The sequence below is a fragment of the Manis pentadactyla genome, chromosome X (assembly GCF_030020395.1).
Source record: "Manis pentadactyla isolate mManPen7 chromosome X, mManPen7.hap1, whole genome shotgun sequence".
NCBI classification, from domain to species: domain Eukaryota; kingdom Metazoa; phylum Chordata; class Mammalia; order Pholidota; family Manidae; genus Manis; species Manis pentadactyla.
In genome coordinates this window covers 86854675-86875033 of record NC_080038.1, presented here as the reverse complement: position 1 = coordinate 86875033, position 20359 = coordinate 86854675, and the positions used below count along the sequence as shown (strand labels likewise).

Below are 20359 nucleotides of genomic sequence, written 5' to 3'. Positions count from 1 at the left end.
CAGACAGGAAATGTAACAAGGATTAAAAAAATTTGAGGTAAATTTTTAAAAATCTTTCTAAGATTAATGAAGAAAAATGATGTAACTTCAATTTTCTGGAAACATTTTCCAGAAACTAATGTTTGAAAGGTTATATGACCGAGTCAATAACTTGAAGTTTTTAATTTTACAAGAATTATGTAAGGTTAAAGCTAAGAAACAGAAAAGATATCAAAGAAAAGAGCATCATCCAGGCTTATTTCATTTTTAATAAAATCACAGGCAACACTCTTTCTTTTTGTCATATTCTCTTGGCTACTAAAAGTATGTTTTCTTGCCTTATCTCCACAGTCCTACTTCACTAACCATGCCTTAGTTATTTTTTGTTGTCCTCACAGCAGTGTCTTAATCAAAGGCAGCATTCAATATAATTCTAGTAAATTATGTAGATTTATGGAAGCATCAAGAAGTAGTAGGTGTGACAAAAACATGGAGTGTACAGAGTAGTGGAATATAAGGATGAACAAGTACACCTGGTTAAAATTGTAAAATCCATTGAAAAATATGGTAATTATGGTTTTATTCTATATGCAATGGGGAAAGACTAGGAAACTTTTCTATCATAGGCTTCACTTGATTGGATCTGTGTTTGAGAAAGTTTTCTGGGTACAGGGTAGAAATGGATTGAATAAATGAAAGTAGGAAGCAGGACAACATATTAGTAGTGGGTCAGGTAACTCAGATGAAGAACTAAATAAGGAAGTGGCAAAGGGACAAGATTTCAGAGGCAAGATCAACAGGGTTTGGTTGTTAAATGGTTGTGACTGAGGAGAGGGAAGTGTTGACTTTAAGATGATTCTGAAATGAATTAGATATATAATTGCTTGTTCAGTTCAGATTTCAAAAAATTTGGAATGAATACCTAATACATACTCGTGAAGTACTTTACTACCTGTATTCACACACACACACACACACACACACACACACACACACACACACACACACACACTTCTAATTATTATGACAAAATCTGAGATTTTTGTATTTTTGTCACTTTTATGTACACTCATTTTTTTCTTTTCATTTTCTTCTTATCTTTTTTAACCTGGTATACTCAGGAATATTCTGCACTGGAAAATATGAACTATTTCTAAAAACATACTTGTTTAAACTTTCTGAGCAAGGATTTTTTTTTAATTAACAGCAACCAGGGGAGAACCTTGATTGTCCCACATCCCTACCCCTCTATACCTCATTGTTCACCCTAACCAACATCATTATCCACATCGCTTTGCTCATAGTAGGAGTATGAGAAATATTTAACTATTTTGTTTTGAACTCATGGCAAACTCTATTATCTAGCATGTTCTATGAAATACAGTGATTAATAAATGATAGCATATTACCATTGTTCAAAGAATTTGAGTACAATAAAATGTACAAAACTAAAACTTCAGTAAATATGAATCTTCTATCTACTTCAGTGCTTTTGATTAATAGAAAAAGACCAGTTAGCTCCCAATGTTAGTGAACAGAAATGCCAATATATGAAGGTCTGGTTAATACAACACAGATAATGAGTTATACCATGAAACTGTGAGATGTTGATGTGCTAAAAATTATTTTAGGATCCTTGATGATGTTAATGAAATTGATAGCCTCTGCTGACAATAAGCACTTCAAAAAAATCAGAAAATATGTTATTGCAATGCAGAAACAACTTTATTTATAGGTATTTCACTTAATACAGATTACACACACTTTATACACTGAAATTACAACAGATACAACCAGTATTAATGTCTACACATATTCCAGTTTAAAGATGCTCTATAATACTCATTCCAATATATTCACACAAAAACCTTATCTTTTTTAAAACTACAGCTACAAATAGCAAAGCAAAAATAAAACTTCAAAATTGTTGTGAATGCTCTCATATTTTAAATATTGACAATTTTAATATCACACAGGTTTTCTTCAATTGCCAATCTTACTATTAGCTTCAGTCAAAAGCAGAAATGATAATAAATTGTACACATTGCCCAATCTGAACACTGACCCTATCCTTATAAATATTTCTGTGATTTATGTCTATCTGTAGTTCACATTGAGCTGTTTATGAAAATGTATGTGTGTATATACATACATGGGTAGGTATGTATATGTTTATGGAAAATCCATATCTCAGTCTTTTGATGGAAACATAAACCAACAAATTTAAAGACATATGAAACTAAAAATCTGACATCGTGTAGAGAACTACTTGTCTTTTTTATGGTTTCATAGGTATTAAAATTAAGTAATGTATTAATGCAAAAATAAGGAGGATTATTTTAATGGACTTTTTGGTATATGTTTTACTTATACCAACTAAGAGGGATTGACTATTACTGAAGGAAAATTTATCTTAGCTTTTTTCATGCAAAAGAAGTAGAATCTGCAATAGTACTTATACAGGAAAAAGCAATTTAACTTTTTAATGTGTAATATAGTGTTACTGGGTATATGGTCATTCAGAAAACAGGGAAACTTTATGAAGACAAATACTGCAGTTGCATGAAGTAAAATAATTTGAATAAAAGCAAAAATTCACATGGGCACATATTCTGAATGCAGTGAATATGACAGGAGTTTTATTAAATAAAAGGTAATGTATAGGATGATATAAGGGTGATTATAGTTTGGAAGTGAGGCATAAGGGCTTAAAAGGAGAGAGAATAATATTGTAAATGAAGATGTATAACCTTTGAACAAATTGTACTTAGGTTGAAGTTTAAATAGCTTTTTTCTGCCAGAAATTTGGCAAACATAAATATACACACATATGTGCGAACATGTGTGCTTATACATACACTATCCCATTTTAATACCACTATACTTCAATTACTTAAACATCAAGTTAAAATGAATTTTCCTCTAGACACACAATTAGGCATATGATTTCTAGAGTTTAGTATGTTTACCTTTCAATTCTCACACCTAAACTTAGTTGTATATTCCTCACTTTTACTTATGTGCATTTTGAAATAAATGTGTGTAAAGCTTTATAACAAATAAACTTTATACGGATAAAGTTGAATTGTAACACCATGTGGAATTTTGCTCTCAAATGTTAACAGTTACTCTTAGTTCAGATAATGATAACTTTATATAGCATGCCAAACTTTTTCCTACGTAAAATGAAACAGTTATAATATTATTCCATAATATTAAAGTTTGTATCTTTATAAAGTCAGTCAATTTGTCAGGTAGGAAAAAATGTCCCCATGTTTAGTGAAAAGTTGTATTTTGCCTCCAGATGTTTTGGTATCATGTAGACAAAGCCATGATACCTATCTATAAGAGAACTCAACATCTTTTCTTCAATAGCTGCATTTGTGTGAGAAAAATGTAATTATTCAATCTGAACAGCATACATAATGTACCCAATTTTCTGCAAAAATGGCATCTAATACATAGTTCTGTATGATATGATGAAAGGAATAAAATTAATAATGAAATATAATCTCTCACTTAAGAGCTCATAGATTAGTTGCCAGAATCCAGGTAATTCCATTTTTGTGAGCTTTTTCTCACCTTGAATATGAGATTAGGTCTGTGTTCACATACCAAAAGAGCTGGTCAGTTTTTTTTTAAATTTGAGTTATTTCACGGTTGTGACACTGAGCAACTATTCAAGCTGCATATTTCAATTACTGGAACTATTTTTATGTGAGGTAGAAGTGTTTATGAACAGTTCACTTCAGTTATAATGTATTACTGAAATGGTGATTTGCACTGATTTTGATACTGAAGTAGAACTGATATGTAATAAAGCAAATAAGTACATTTTAAAGTTTATTTTGTGGAAAATATTTTTTTCTACCAGAGTTAATTTCTACCATCAAATAGACTAAAAGTGGTAGTATTTAAATTTTTCTCTAATTAAGTATCTAATGAAAAAATTTTGTTAGCTGATGTTTTTGCAAAGTGTTAAGACAAAAAGAATGGAAATGCTTTTTTAAACTGTGTTTCAAAGATAATAACATTTTATGAAGTAAATAAATGAATAACAAATACAAGGATCCAAGACAAGGGACACGCAGATATTTCTAAGACAGCCATTGAAATAGTTTTTCATTATAAATCAATTTGACTACCTGAAACCTATTGGATTGTGATTTTCTTCTCTTGACAAAAAATAAAATTACTCCTAAGTGGATAGTAACTGTGTATATATGAATAATTAAATATAATTTCTTCAGAAGAAACAGTTAAGGCAATTTTAACTGAGAATATCTAGAACATGAATAAGGTAAGACTTGGTTATGTGACTTCTTGGAAATAATTAAATAACTTAGTTGTTTCTTCTGAGGAATTTTTGTCAGAAATTTAGATGACATTCCTTTTAACTAAAAAAGCTTTTCCATCAGACTTGATATTTTCACTGAGAGGTTAATCTCATGGTGGAGATATATAGCATGTGTATTACACTATCAACTAATCAAGCTATACTATTGCATGAATTTGTCTAATCATACATCTATAAAAATAAACAATATGTATAATAATCCATTATCACTATGTGTAAACAATCCTGCATGTATAGCTTATAATATAAAAAGAACAGAAAAATTCCGTAATTTTAAAGTGCACCACTTCCAATGGCTATAGAGCCTTTAAACAGAATTACTAATTAAGTTGTAAAGAGCATCTTAGTAATATAGTTTGAAATAAAAACAAATAAATTTAAAATTCTTTATCTAAAATCTATCTCCACTTTCCTAAATCTTTCTACACTGAAAAGTATTGCATGACAATAGAAATAAGGGCCAATGACTACTCTAGAATTTAAAATCTATTCCTAATTCTGAGTACCACATAAAACCATGGATGTCACATATGAACATCCATAATGCACAAAAAAACAAATTGCACGATAGTTCTTTTAAAAAATAGTAATTATATACAACCCATACAGCTTGATATTATCACAGCACCTTTGAATATGCTAGAAACTTAAATATAAATAATATTTAAAACAAACATAAGCTAAGCTTCACGAAATCTAAGAAAATACATCTATTACACAAGAGCACTTATAGAAAGTATTTACAGAGTGTGGCTTAAGTTCATATAAGATTTCTTAAGATCTGCTTGTCCTGTAGCATTTCTGTTAAGATCAGGCTTCATATCACACCTAGCTAGACACACAATTACAAAATCTAATTAAACAGTAACGAGTACAGGCAGCAAAATAGTAAATGGAAGCAGTATTACTTTATGTGGATGAAAAGATTAGTAAATATTGTACAAAATAGTGGTTTATTGACTGAATCTAAATTCAACTTTAAAAAATTCTAAAATATATGTATTCTCATTGATAATGTGGACAGGGTGGACAACACAGAAAACAAGATGTATACATACAAGATTAATTAACAGATATAATTCAAACTGTTTTATAAATTTTAAATTTTAAATATTTGAAAATAAAAATAACTTAAGAAATGTAATGGCTCGAATATCCTACTTCTGAAAATAAACTTTTATATTTAAAGTAAAGTGAGGAAATGCATTTTACATTTTCCTTTTTTCAATTTATGCACTGCAGATTTTTTAAAAGGAAAATAAGACTTCTCTGAGTGTTTGCAGGGGTGAAAGTATAGAGCACATTGTAGTTCATCAATTATACAGTCTACTTAATATTCAATAGATTAAGTTAACCAAAAGTTCCTTTTCTTTATCTATGACAACTAGTTTTAAGATTTGTGTTTCTTCTGTCTTTCTCTATTTGCTGAGTAGAATAAAAACCAGAGAGACCATTAGGTCTCTCAATTGGGAAAGCACCAGTAGTCTATTAAACCAACACAAGAAATGGGAAGATATCTGAGAACTTCTAAGCCAAACATGTAAATATAACAATAATTAAATTGAAAGTGCCACCAAGTCAACTGATAAGAGGGAACCAAGTAGGAACATACATAATTTTGTTCTCTGTGGCTTTTTTGGAAAACTAGTTTCAGTGCTATCCACATTGCTCTCAAATGATAATGTTTCCTCAAACATAAGCAAAGGAGAGATAAACATAATTAATAATCAAAAGTAGAATCCATTTTCAACTGTGGCCCAGTTTTAAATACAGTTAAATCTCAATCATCATTGGTTTGTACATAAAGTAAATAGTTTCGCCTCAAAGAGCAGGAAAAAAATTAACTGTGAAGTTCCTTTTTCAAAGTTGTATTCTGAGAGATGGACTCACTTGCAGCTTTAAAAATAAAGTTTCATTTTTCTTCTTCTGCAAATTCAACAACCAAAAAATTATTGAGGATTTTTTTAGACCCTAGAAAACTACTACAAAACATTTTTGTCTTCATATACATATACAAAGAAGTACTTAGGACTTTTTCTTATTACAGCATAAAGGAAAGGGTCACTGAAGTGGAAGAAAAAGGAGATATTCTCCCTTAGCTCACAGAGTGTGCAGGAAAGGCTAGACCAGGGTGGTCATGACACAAGCATTTAAAATGCATTTACATAATAATTTTATATGCAAACTGTCATGAAGCCACAGTGGTTTATTATGGGACATTTGAAATACTGATTCATTTTCTTGGGTATCATCATTTTATTCACAATTAAATTTAAACTATGGATTTTGGAAACTCCTACTCTTAGTACATCTTGGTACCTGCAGGGCACTGATTCCTGGGGGTATAGTAAGTTAGCTCAATTTTGACATTCCTTGGAATGATGTGAATTAAACTTAAATATTTAATTTATTAGGAAGAAATGAGAGAGGAGTTATGAAGTTATTCTACATGAAAAACTTTCACAAAGGTAAACTTTAAGTATTTTCCTACAACAGTTGTTTATAAATATGTGATACAATATTATAACTTACATGATATTTCACATTACCAGTAAAATAGTTACACTCACAGTCATTATAGTTAACTAACTAAAGTTTAAAAAGAAGTATGTTCAAAGAACTTGACATTGAAGGTACAAGAAATTATGTACTGAGTAAATGGAAACACTAAATTTTAACAAAAATCTCTTTAAAACTATTACCTACATATCAAATATCCAAGAATTACACTGATACAAATGCTAAATAGAGCATATACCTTTTCTAAATACCTTTACATCAAAGAAAACTCCAAATAATATACTCATATAATGTTCATACATAATAGATCATATCCTATTCCTACTTTGCAAGGTAAAATTATACACAATAAATCATTTGAATGAAAATCCAGGAAACATGTGCTATGTCATGATTATAAGGGTCCTTTATACTCCCCTTGTCCCAAGAAATCAAGTTTAAAAAAAAAATTATGTTAGTGCTATCAAGTCATAAGCAGCTTAAAGAATATAGTGTAACATTGGAACCAGTCATTCTTTCCTCAATAAAATATACCCAATTTGAGGCATTTAGTCATTTGCATAGGAAGTGACTTAATCAACATACTGTGAAAGATGACTTAATTTTAAAGGACAAATTACTCAAAGTAATGAAATATACTCATAGTTTAATGTTAGAGAAAGAAAATAGATGTGACTATTTAGATGTGACTCTAGTACCTTATAATTTACCTAAGTAGTTTCAAAATTAAGATAAAATATTTTAAAATATCCTATCTAAATCCTTGTTCCTACTTACATAGACTGGATTTATGTTTCATTATGCAAGAGCTATCAATACATATTTTTTAAATATCAGGGAGTATAAAGAACTTTACATTCTTCTTTTGACAGATAAAAGTAGAAAGAATGTTTTTTTCAATATTTATAGAAAAAGAAAATTTGATTACCACAAAAAAGAATTGTTTAATGATTAAAGTGGTGGAACAACATGATTACAATCAACATAGAAATCCAATAAGATTATTTTTTATCATCCAGATTTTAAGCATTGTGATGGGTGGTTTTAATCACTTTCTCAGCAACACTGTATTAGTGAATTTTTTTTAAGAAAATGAGCTAGTGTTTTCTTGTTTTTTTGTTTTTGTTTTTGTTTTTTGGTCTCTAAAAAAATCTCTTGCCCTGGATACCTTTCAGAGGGTAGCTTGGATAGTTCAGCTTCACTTCCAAACTCCCAGAGATGATGTTTAAACTCTTCAGCAATCAGATAGGGCAAGTAATTCCATGCTTCATAATCAATACATTAACCACCAGTTCATAACCCAAGACACCATTATATTGCATCAAGTTTGTTGACATTTGGAGCAAGCAAAAGGAGAAACAGTATGAAAAAACTCTTTCATTACACTGCACTGTTTCTTCCACAAATTTAAAATTTTGCACAATTAGAGAAAACGTAAGCATAAGATTCAGTGGCATGCCGTTTTTAAGGTGATTTTTGTTTTGCTTGCCTTTATAATGGGAAATCCAGATTACAAAATTAATTATCTTAACCAAAATTTTAAGTCACATATCATTGGAATTTTTGGAAGGGGAATGGAATTATGTTGTTCCTAGAAAGTTATATCTCACTGCAGATTTCAATAGTTGATGTCTTGGAATCAGTCTAGGACAAGAAAAATAACATGTTATCAAAATCAGATGGTTGTGTTCAAGGAGTTTCAATTGCCAAGCATGCTACATGGCTAAAATTTATTTCTCAAATACAGATGCACAAAATCAAAGTTACTGATTTTAACAATAGTGAATATTGTTCCCATCACAAGTTAACTCAGACTTCTGTTACCATTTTCAATCCATGTATGATATTTATACAGCATGGTTGCATGGATGAATTATAACCATTCAAATCTTCCACCATTTTTACCTAATTTCTGAAACCACAAGACTATTCTAACTCTAATCACAGAAATTTGTTAAAGTGTTTTTGTTTTTGTTTTTTTGAAAAGAAGTATCTAATACATGTTTAAAACAGTGACTGGTACATAGAAGTCCCTCAAAAAATGGTACTTTCATTTTTATTCTATTCTTCAAGTGTATAATCTTTTGTAATATTTTAATGTTAGACCTGTGGTTTTAGCAGTATATCTCTTTTATATGACAATTATCAAAATTGATTCTAAAATGGTTATACCCACTGTTTTTCTAGTCAACCAAATGTTTTCGAAACAACCAAATGTTATCTTCATGCTGTGAAAATTGTTAATTGAAGGTCAACTGTAGAAACAACTTTTAAATTTCATGTTTTTCATTGTTACTATTCTATATACCAAAATACCTTCCATATTACTAGTAAAAATTCATACTAAAGAAGAGCATCATTACCCCAGCCTAATGATTTTATGCAATAGATATATATCTAATGAATGTTCCATATTTTCTCAGAACACCAGAGTCAGAAAAAAATATAGAAAATATTGATTCCCTTTTTAAAATATGAAATTTCTCATAAATCTCCTTTTATCTTATGGCCTTTAAGGACCATTTCATTTGTTTACTTTCCTATTTCTATTCAGATGAGTAATGAACTACCTGTAAATAGCACCCTTTGAAAAAGGTGTTTCTCACTTCACTTAAATTCAATTGGAGTATCTTTGCCATCTTCAAACAATAGTATTTTATCCCACTGTTAGAATTTCCTTAAGGAACAATGAATTTTCATCACATTAGCTGACACCTTTCCCTCATTTTGTAAGATGTTTCTTTCAAAAGAAGACATCTACTGAATTTTTAAATACATGAGTTCTTCTTCAGTGCTTGTTAGCATTCTGTAACATGAGCGAATATAAGATGCCTCCTCTGGCATTGATCAGAAAATGAAGAGTATATAGATTCAAGTTATTTTTAGTACCATTTTAATCTGTTCAAGTTTACCAATTCATGCCCAAAGATATATAGTAAGTAATCTGAAACAATTAATGACAAAAAATATACGACTTACCTTTTTTGTTAAGGTGTGAAAAAAAACAGAATAAGTTATCAGAGAACTCACTGACTCTAAAATAGTACTTTTATCTAGTAAGTACCTAATGATAACCAAAAACTTACTTTCATTAGCATTTACCTTTCTTATTTTGTCTATCTTATGAAGTCATTTTTCCTGTATTTAGGAAAATATCTTTTAGATAATGAAATGGAATCCCGTCATGGAAAAAGTGATTCATTTTATTGATTTTAAAGGGTTACAAAGTATCAAAAAATTTTAAAAAGAGGAAGATATTTAGAAAATACTTCAATATTTTTCTTTCTTCCATGCCTTGCTTACTGTATGTTTACATACTTAAGTAAAATAAGTCTAGCTAATAAAACATCTCCACGCCTTCAAGAAGAGTTGAAACCAGAATTTGCTCTCTTTAACAAACTTCATGAGCCAATCTACTGAAAATGATGATCTGCCAGTGCAATTCACAAACCCCACCCTTTGTATACATTTTTAAGTGAGTCTTAAATTTAGTTCAGGGAAAAGTGCTATTAGGATACACAACACAAATAGGTATTCATAAAGGACACTTTTCTGTTGAGAAACGTGTCCAATAAACAGAATAATAGTAATAAGAATTAGAAAATAAAAGCAACCTTTTGTATGGCTGAATGTAAACAAAAACACACCCTGAGGAGATGTTAAGCATCTACAGTGCTTGCCACCCACCTAAGATCCGCCTAGGTAGGAAAACACCAGGCTCATTCCAACTGTAGAAATAACCACTGCCCTGTAAACTCATTAACTCTTACCTGAAATCCTCTACACAGAGACTAGCGCTCTAGTTTACCATTTATGATAGCATAATTATGGACCTATCAACTATATTCCAATCAAAAAATGTATCTACAATTGAATTAGGATCCGACCTTCACTTTGTGATTAAGAGAGAAAGGTTGATGTTATTGTATAATTTAACTGTGCATATCCTTGAATGATCTCGATTCTTAAAATTATTTCCTAACTTGTGGTAAATTATTTTGTTATTTTGAATCCTGATAAACTTCCTTAAATCTCTAACTTTGGTTACACAAAACCTGTTTGACTTTCACATTACAAGCATCGTATTAAGCCTGAATAAGTTTTCAAACTCTTTATTCACTGAAACTGAGAAGAAGACCTTTCAGGAGTAATGCAGACAAAATACTAAAGTCAACATGTGGCATGAGTTTGAGAGAATAAATGTAGATAAATTCCATCACTTGACTTTATTAAGGAAATAACCAAACTTAAACAATTTATTTCTGCATTTCTAGATAAATTTTTCTTTATTTCTTCACAGAACATAGATAAAAATCACTCTATAAACTTTTCTTTTCATAAATTTATTGGGTTTTGAATTACTGTACATAGATTTCTTGGATCTTAATATGCCCACACTTTCCTCTGGGCCCATTGGAAAAAACAAACATATTTCATTTTCCAAAAGTCATTATCTTTTAAGAATGTCTCCTGAAGGGCTCTGAGTCCTTGCGTAACTTTGCAAATACTTAAATGAATATCTAAAATAGAGATCTCATATATATTTTGTTCTCTTGCTTGAAGATGAGAGTGAGAAGCATGCCTTCATTTTGCTAATCCCATTCTTGTTATATTGTGTGAATATAGATTTTATGAATCAGTATAATGGTGCATTCCTAATCTAAAAGTGACATTCTCTTTTTATTGTGGGGGTTTGGGAGCATAGCAAGTAGGGAGGATATCTTGACGCTATTTTGTTATCCTGGGCAAACAGATTTTTCCCAAGTGAAGCTGGGATTCTTGACACCATTAAGTATTAAGACCTGCTTATCACATTCTAAAAAGCTTTACTGAGATGTACCTAGCCCACATGTTCTGATCCTCATGCACACAATGGTGCTGAGGACAGTGCCATGACCCTTTATTTTGGAGTTGTCCAGTATATTCTCTAGCAAGAAGTATCATACTGCCATCTACAGATAGCATTGCCCTTATTATAATCATCACTCTGCACCCAATGACAGTAAGTTATTTTTCTCTGATTTTCTGTCAAATGTAAAATAAGTGTATGTACCTTTGGATACTACTGAACGATATGATAGTTTTGATCCTTCCTTGAAGTCAGTAGATTCTGCAAAATTCTACTTCAACTGAAAATAATTTTAAAAATAAAATAAAGTTTAAAAGGTTATTTAGAAACTTGGATTACCTACCATTCTGTTGTGCACAGACACAGGGGTCTTGAAAGTTGTCACTGGATAGCTGCACTCAGAAACACTGTAGGGATCAGAACTGCTGGAGGAACACTTGGAGATGGAATCGCAGGCCACAAAAGTATTATCAAGCGGCAGTTCCTGGATGATGTGGTGCTTCGAATTCAGGGGAGTTTCAGGCTGGATCTGGAAAGCAGGCTGTGGAGAGGCAGATTTGTAGTGCCGGGCCAAATCAGGGCTATCAGGCTTGAAAGTCGTAGGTGTAGTTCCCCAGTTGTACTTGCCCATGGTTTGCTCTTCCAGCTCAATGGGCAGGTCCAATGTGATGCTGTTGCCATCATTGTCAGCATCATCCACCTTGGTTTCTTCAATATGGACAAAATTAAGCAGCAAGTTCTTAGGGGCATGCTTCTTCTTCTTCTTTTTCTTCTTCTTCATCATTATCATCTGCCTGCTTTCTGGGTTTGGAGTAACCCATTCAGAATTCTGCTTGTTTTTCTGAGCAGCCTTAAGGTGTGGTGACTGGCGGCACCGTACTACAGCAGTAATGAAAATAACAAGGATGACAGTTATAGTACCAGCAACAATGGCAACCATGATCTTGACGTAGTCACTGGTTGGTGAGGTTGCATCTGCTGTTTCGATATTTTGGGTCACTGGTGTTTCAATGTTTTTGCGCACTAATTCATGAATCAGTGTAGCATTGGTCACTGACTCATTCACGAATAGATTAATAATTACAACATTGAAGAGTGAATCGGGTTGTCCTAAGTCTTTAGCTTTGACTACCAGTCTGTGTAAACCGAGGTCTGCAGCAATGCATTTATCCTTCAGTGTAATGTTGCCTGTTGTGTGGTCAATTATAAATAGACCTTTTGTGTTTCCTCCTACAATGCTGTAATGAAGCTCTGCATTCATGCCAGTATCATTGTCAACAGCAACTACCGTGAAGACCACTGTGCCTGGATTCGTGGATGGCAGAACCAATTCATAGGAGTAGTTGGAAGAAGGGACAACAAAAACTGGTTTGTTGTCATTGACATCAACCACATTTATGGTCACTTTGGCAGTTGAAGAACGTGATACCCTACCACCATCCTCAGCCTTAACATAGAAAGTATAAGATTCTTGTTTTTCTCTATCAAATGAAATATTCGGTCGGATCACACCAGTCTGTGGATCAATGGTGAAGTCATCATTCACATCTAAAATGGAGAGAGTGACTGCAGAATTTTCTCCATAATCAGGGTCAGTTACAGTGATTAGTCCTACTGTGCCATGTCTTGGAAGGTTTTCTGGGACATAGAAGTTGTACTCATTGTGAGTGAAAATTGGACTGTTGTCATTCTGATCAAGAACCGTCACTAAGACAGTGGCATTGGTTGTTAAAGGTGGTATCCCATTATCTTTTGCCAGAACTGTGAAGGAATATTTTTCTTGTTTTTCTCTGTCCAGTTTCTTTACTGCTGTCAGAATGCCTGTACGGTAATCCAGGTTGAATTCAGATGGCGCATCAGCACCTAGCAGGTAACTGATCTCAGCATTACGCCCGCTATCTGCATCAGTTGCACTTATTTTTGTCAACTGGGCACCAGGAAAGTTGTTCTCAGGAACGGAAATACTTATGAAAGGCTGGGTGAAAACTGGAGCATTGTCGTTTTCATCTTTCACTTTGATGAGGAGCATGGATGATTGATTCAAAGGGGGTTTGCCAGCATCTGCAGCTAGTAATTTAATGGCATATTCTCTTGTGGACTCATAGTCAAGATATGCAGCAGTCTCCAGGAGGAACTGATTACTGAACACTGGCCTTAATCTGAAAGGAACTTCATGATCTGTGAAGCATGTCACTCTACCATTATGGTCAGCATCTTTATCTGTCACAGTTATGAGAGCAATTTTGGTGTTGAGTGGAGCATTTTCTGAAAGAACCACAGTGCCATTGATTGGATTGACGATGTATCTTATGTCAATTGATGGAACATTATCATTGATATCTGTAACATTTACTAGCACCATTGCTCTGGCTGGCATCAATCCACCATCACTGGCCAAAACCAGTAACTTGTGGTTCGGCGATTCCTCCCTATCCAGTGGTTCTTTGATTGTGATAAGTCCAGTGGTAGTGTTGAGATGAAATAGCCTCTTGGCGATGTTGGAGACTAGATTGCTGAAAAAGAAGTTAATCTTGGCATTTTCACCTATGTCAGCATCTGTAGCATGGAGCTGCGTCACTGATGTACCTACAGGAGCATTTTCTGGTATACTGACTTCAATCTCACTCTCCTTGAAGACTGGGTGGTTGTCATTTGTATCAGAAACACTTATTTGCAAAATAGCAGTACTGGATCTTTGAGGAAAGCCACCATCTTCAACCTTTACTTTCATTACATATGTATCCTTCTCTTCCCTGTCTAACTCCTTTTGAACAATCAGCTGTGGCATCTTATCTCCTTCTGGTGTTTCAATGACATCAAGCCCAAAAATACTTTGACCCTGGAAAACATAGAATGAAAGGTATTTTAACGTATGCTATTATGTAATGAAACCAGTTTTCAATTTCTTGAAGCCCATGGCATAGGACCAGCTCAGGAATAGGTGCCAGAAGACTTGAGGTCTAAGCCCTAAGTATGCCTATGACTAATATTTGGAGCACAGCAAATGCTTAACATCTCTAGGCATTTGTAAAATTAGAGAGTTGTGCTAGAAGATATTCTGAGAGTTTTTTGGTTAACAACATTTTAGGGTAATAAATGTAACTCTGTGTAAACTATTAAAGTTTTTGAAAGGAAGAACTATGTCGAATTTTAAAAGAATTATTGTTGTTTCATAGGGTGAATGAAGTTATACATGAATTAACCATGGTTACTCCAAATGAATTACAATATTTTATTGTAGATTTCAGTTGTCCAGAATGCCTTTTCACCATCAAAAGTAACAATCAAATGTAACATATTCATCCAAGACAAAAGCACACACCTAGTAACACCTAAAACCTTTGGCAGAAGGAGAAAATACACAAACTCTGGTAAGAATAAAACTTACATAAAATACACAGAATTTCCTTTTTTTTTCTATAGAAACAAATGTTAAAAGTGAAATTTTCTTGGAAATCAATAACACAAAGTGTCAAAGACAATGGAATGATTCACATGCCAAAATGTAAAATTAGAAAACATAGCTTGAAACAGCAACTGTTTTCCCTTCATGCCCATGAAGTCAGATTATGGGACTGTTTCTTAAAAGCAGTCTCCTCTGGTTCTAGCTTCCCCCAAATCCGCCAAGCAGGAGGTTAAGTTAATAAAAAATTGTAAAATACTTAATATACATAGGCTCTCTTAATTACTGCTGCTTATCAGCACACAAAGGGTCTCATACTCTTAACAACTCATTTAAATAGCCAGTTATCTTAATTTTGACTAAGTATAATTTATCAAAAGAAAATAAAAAAATTTTAAAGGGCCCTCTCTAAATTACAATAAGATGAACTCTACACAGATACACAGTCATCTTGCTAGCTGACTGGCTCTCGGGGGTAATCCAATCCAATTGTTATTTTAGCACTGTGACAGAAATGAGTATGACAAGATACTTGGAGGCTGTAAAGATCAGAAGAGGACCTGAAGATTCTTATTACATGGGTGACTTATGATTCTTTTTACACACACATACACAACACACACACACAATAATTTTTAATTCGTCAATGCATTTTTTTAAACAAAAGTTGCTCACATGTGGCAAGGATCAGTTATTGATCTCTCACTTATGTGACCTGCCATAAAAGAACAGGATAATATCTGAAGGTTTTATTCATAATTTTGTAATACCAGTGTTAAAACAAGACTCTAAAAGTTAGAAACTAATAAAGGACATCACATTTTCAGGGACCACTAGATTATATGGTGAGATTATAATCTTTAAAAATTACCAAAGTGTTGTAGTTGCCTGTATATAATCTTGTACAGTACTCAAGTACATGTATCTTTCTCTTCATAAATTGCTTGAAGATATTTCTTTTTTTGCTGAGATTCACATACTTTTATTCAAACCCAGAACTATAATGTATCTTGGTGAAAGATGTTTATTATGAAATATAAGGTAGCATTTCAAAAATATTAATTAATATCATGTTTCTGCCAATGTGATTTAAAAAATTTTTCATATGAGGTAATCAATGTGTATTCTTATCTTGCCTTTAATTCATACAACTAAAGTAAGCATTCTATTAATATCATGTTCATATAAACCAATAAACAATTTACCTTCACTTTGAATAAAGTAAACAGCAGAGGAAACATTCTTCATGTCATTTCTATTTACAAGTGTGAAAATTAGCAAACTGAAATCTATTCTTCAACTGTGTATTTAAGATCAAATAGATCAAATAGATCAAATAGAATTTTAGGACAATAATATCAAATATAAATACAGCAGTTACTATTATAATTTGATATAAACAACCTTAGTGATAAATGATACTCTTATTTTTGTAAAAATATTTCAAAGGGCTTTTAGGAAGGTTCAAATCTAGAATATCTCATTTATGGGTTAAAAAAGTTCTATATTGCACTTCATAAAAATCGATGGCACTTAGTACTATTTTGTTAATTCTTGGCATGCCAATATTGAATGACTAATATGGTCACAGCATTCTTCCAGGCACCGGGAATATGGTGGTGAGTAAATATATTTCACTAATGTAATGAAATTTAATTCTAGCTGAGAGAAAACTGATAACAATCTATTTAATAATGGTATTGATACAGACTTATATTAATTAATAATTACATTTTTAATAATGTAAAGTGTTACTAGAAATATATAAGGGAAACTAGCATATATAATGTAGTATAAAAAGAACAACTAAATACTCTTAAGTTCTTGTATTTATGACTATAATACATTTGGGAAAAAGAATGTGCTGGCTTTAATTTTGCATATTTGTATTTGTGTAGTTTGTGTTTATATATTTAGAGTTTAGTCTTACACGTTTGCCTGAATTTTCAGTTGACCTTTGCTTTCTCAAGCAAATGAGGGTGAATTCATATTGGTTGAAAAACCAGAATAGCATCTTCATTGTCTTTTATTTTATGTGAAGTGACAGTAATCTTACAAGATAGATTTTTCAAATTTTCAAGGTGATAGTTGAATATACATACCAGATAATGGACAATGTCCATATTGCTTTTCTATCTTCTATGACTGTTCTGTCCAATATGGAAGCTATTAGCCACAAGAATTTAAACTTAAATCTTAATTAATTAAAATTAAATAAAATCTAAAAATCAGTTCTTCAGTCTCACTAGCCACATTTTAAGTTTTCATAACTACACATGTGTAGTGGCTACTGCATTGAACAGCACAAATACAGAACATTTCCATTACCGTACAAAGTTCTATTGTACTTTTCTGTTCTAAGATGTCATATTTTTCTTTAACAAAAACTCTATATTCTGTCAAGTGATTGCATGTATACCTGCCCAGGTGTTTATAGCTCTACAAATGACTTGCTAGTTTACATATTAAAATTTCATATTGTCCAAGGAATTTGAAGAGGAGTTACCTGTATGTAAGACATAAATAATTTTCAACAAAGTTTGGGCTAGATATCTAAGTTTGATGGCAAAGTATGGTGCCAACATAAGCTTACTCCAATTATTGAATGACTATTCCAAGGTTGTTCCTCTGTCTTAGCTTCCTCAGAAATAAAAAGTGACTAACATATGAATCGAACTTGAGTTCTGCTCCATGACAGTTAGCTCAACTGACATTCACACCCACATGACCAATGAAAAATCTGAAGCCCTTTGCCTTATGATAGACCAGGACACGGGAATACTGGAAAAAATGAAGAGAGGAAAGATGTACGACTCCTTAGTTCACCACCTTGCTAACTTTAGTGTAGATATGTATTAAAAAAGTAAAAAGTTTAGGATAATTGACTTGTAGCACCCTGAATTCCAAACCTACTTAAATAATTTCCCCTTGTTTAAAGGGACAAACTCTACCTGAGAAACCCCTTGGATGCTTATCTCCCAAATGTTCATTGGTACTTTGGTAAGAGTACTAGCTATCACTCAAATGTGTGTCTCTTGGTAATTTACTTAATTAACCCTTGATACACTAATGAATGTGACTGTAGGGTAAAATGGCATCAAACTTCATTTATATATGTATATGGTAACCCCTCTTATCTGTGGTGGATACATTCCAAAATCCCCTGTAGATAGCTGAAACCATGAATAGTACCAAATGCTATATATCTGTGCTTGTGCTTTTCCTATACATACAAACCTATGATAAACTTTAATCATAAATTAGTCACAGTAATAGATTAACAATATCTAATAATAAAATAGAACAATTATAACACTATAGTGTAATAAAAATTATGCAAATGTGATCTCTCAAAGTATCTTATTATACTATACTCAGTCTTCTTGTGATGATGTGAGATGATAAAATGCCTATATGATGAGATAAAGTGAGGTGAATGATCTGGGCATTATGACATAACATTAGGCTACTACTGATCTTCCAACCATATCTCAAAAGGAGGGCCATCTACTTTCAGACAGTGGTTGACCACGGTTAACTGAAACCACAGATAAGGGAGGACTACTTTAATCTCTAAGAAGAGCACCCAGCATATATGAGATATTCAATAAGCACTTGTTAGATGAATAAATGTATGAATTAAAATGATAATTTCTATTTTAAAAGACAAAAGGACAAAGGGAAGAGTTTGGATGCTATTGTTTTTAATTCTCAGTCTGCGCAGGAATAGGAATATGCTATAATTGCTCACAGGTTTTTATCTTTTACTTTAATAAAACTATCCAGAAAACAACTTCACATTATTTTACAAAAAAATATTTCTTCCTGTTAAGGGTATAATAAGCTAAAGTATCAATCTCTGGTAAAAATTTACAACCTAGTTGTAAACTTTTATTTTCAGAAAAATAAGTACTGTGTTAAGTGAAGAGTGCCTTTATTATTTATAAAATATAGTAGAACCCTATATCTGTCAAACACATATACATACAAACAATAAAAATAGGAAACAAAAATTCAGAGGAAAGAAAAACATAGTATATGAATTGGATGCCACATTTTATATATAGATTTTGGATTCTGATATCTTAAATGACATTGATCTCAAGTACACAAAATTGCCAATTCCAGTTTGGGTTAAGAAAAATTTATAAACTTTCTAATAGTCTCATGTAATGCAAAAGACCTTAATTTCATTTGTAAGTGATATTTCTTCCTAGATTCAAAAATAAGTTTTGCGTTTGCAAACCCAGGACAAAAACTGCTGAAATAAGCAAGATGTTGAGCTCATCTGAGACGTTAATTCTTTGTAGGGATTTGTAAAATCAAAGAAGAGAAAGTTGATGTTGGATATGAAACTCCTAAGTGTATTTGTTTTTGAAAAAATCATGAATAAACGATATTTGTTGACAAATTAAAGGCTATGTATTTTGCCTATTGTTCCAGGAAAGTATTAACTGAACCATTGTACTAAACTTTAACATTTTTTGACATTATGTATGCAAGACACCACTTCACTGCCTACTGGAAGGTAATAAATAACACAACACTTCCAGAGCTATAAATCTGGTACAGTCGCCCAGAAAATGCATACAGTGCCAGTAAGTACTAAAAATAGTTCCAAAATGATTGGATTCTAAAACTGATTAAATAAAAGCTGTGTACTCTGTATATCAAGGAATGCTAAGGGAAAGACTAAAAATTTATTTGCGAGCTTTACCACCACTTGATATATCAAGATTCAACCTGACTTAAAAATTTTTTTTTCATTTTTGTCTTACTCTTAACTGATACATCTTCGGGTAAGAGAAATAGGGCAGTCTCAAATGGGTAAAACCACAGAGATATGGCTATTTTAGAAAACAGTAGGGAAATAAATTTAACATTTGCATTTCAATATAACGGGCACCGTAGTATTTACTTTCATCCATTAGGAATTTTGTTTTGATATAGGCTGCCTAGAACTGCTAGAGAGAATAGTAACGGTTTCTTATTCAATATTGTGATGTCCTTTAGACTCTATACAGCACTGTTTCTAGAACTTTTACTCAAGATTTGTAACACTGTCAAAGGAAATGCTATGAAAAGGGATTGCATGTAAAATGACCTGAGCAGTTAGTTACATATTTGACAATAACCTTGAAATCACCAAATCCATCTCTACTTTATAGTTCATATTAGGGAAAGAGAGTCATGTGTTTAAGAAAACACCAACTCTCGTTGGAAGAAATGAATTTACATTAACATATTAATA

At 32.0% G+C, this 20359-nt stretch overlaps 1 protein-coding gene across 4 annotated transcripts in view; it reads right to left on the bottom strand.

Moving 5' to 3' along the window:
• PCDH11X (protocadherin 11 X-linked) overlaps positions 1–20359 on the bottom strand; it is an 821697-nt gene that overhangs the window by 701388 nt on the left and 99950 nt on the right. For 3 of the 4 annotated variants that reach the window (XM_057495790.1, XM_057495792.1, XM_057495791.1), the window contains one exon: positions 12049–14544. In XM_057495790.1, the coding sequence (XP_057351773.1) occupies positions 12049–14544 (2496 nt within the window). Of the gene's footprint in view, positions 1–1037; positions 8501–12048; positions 14545–20359 lie in introns of those variants that run through there. The other variant, XM_057495793.1, reaches the window with a different exon arrangement.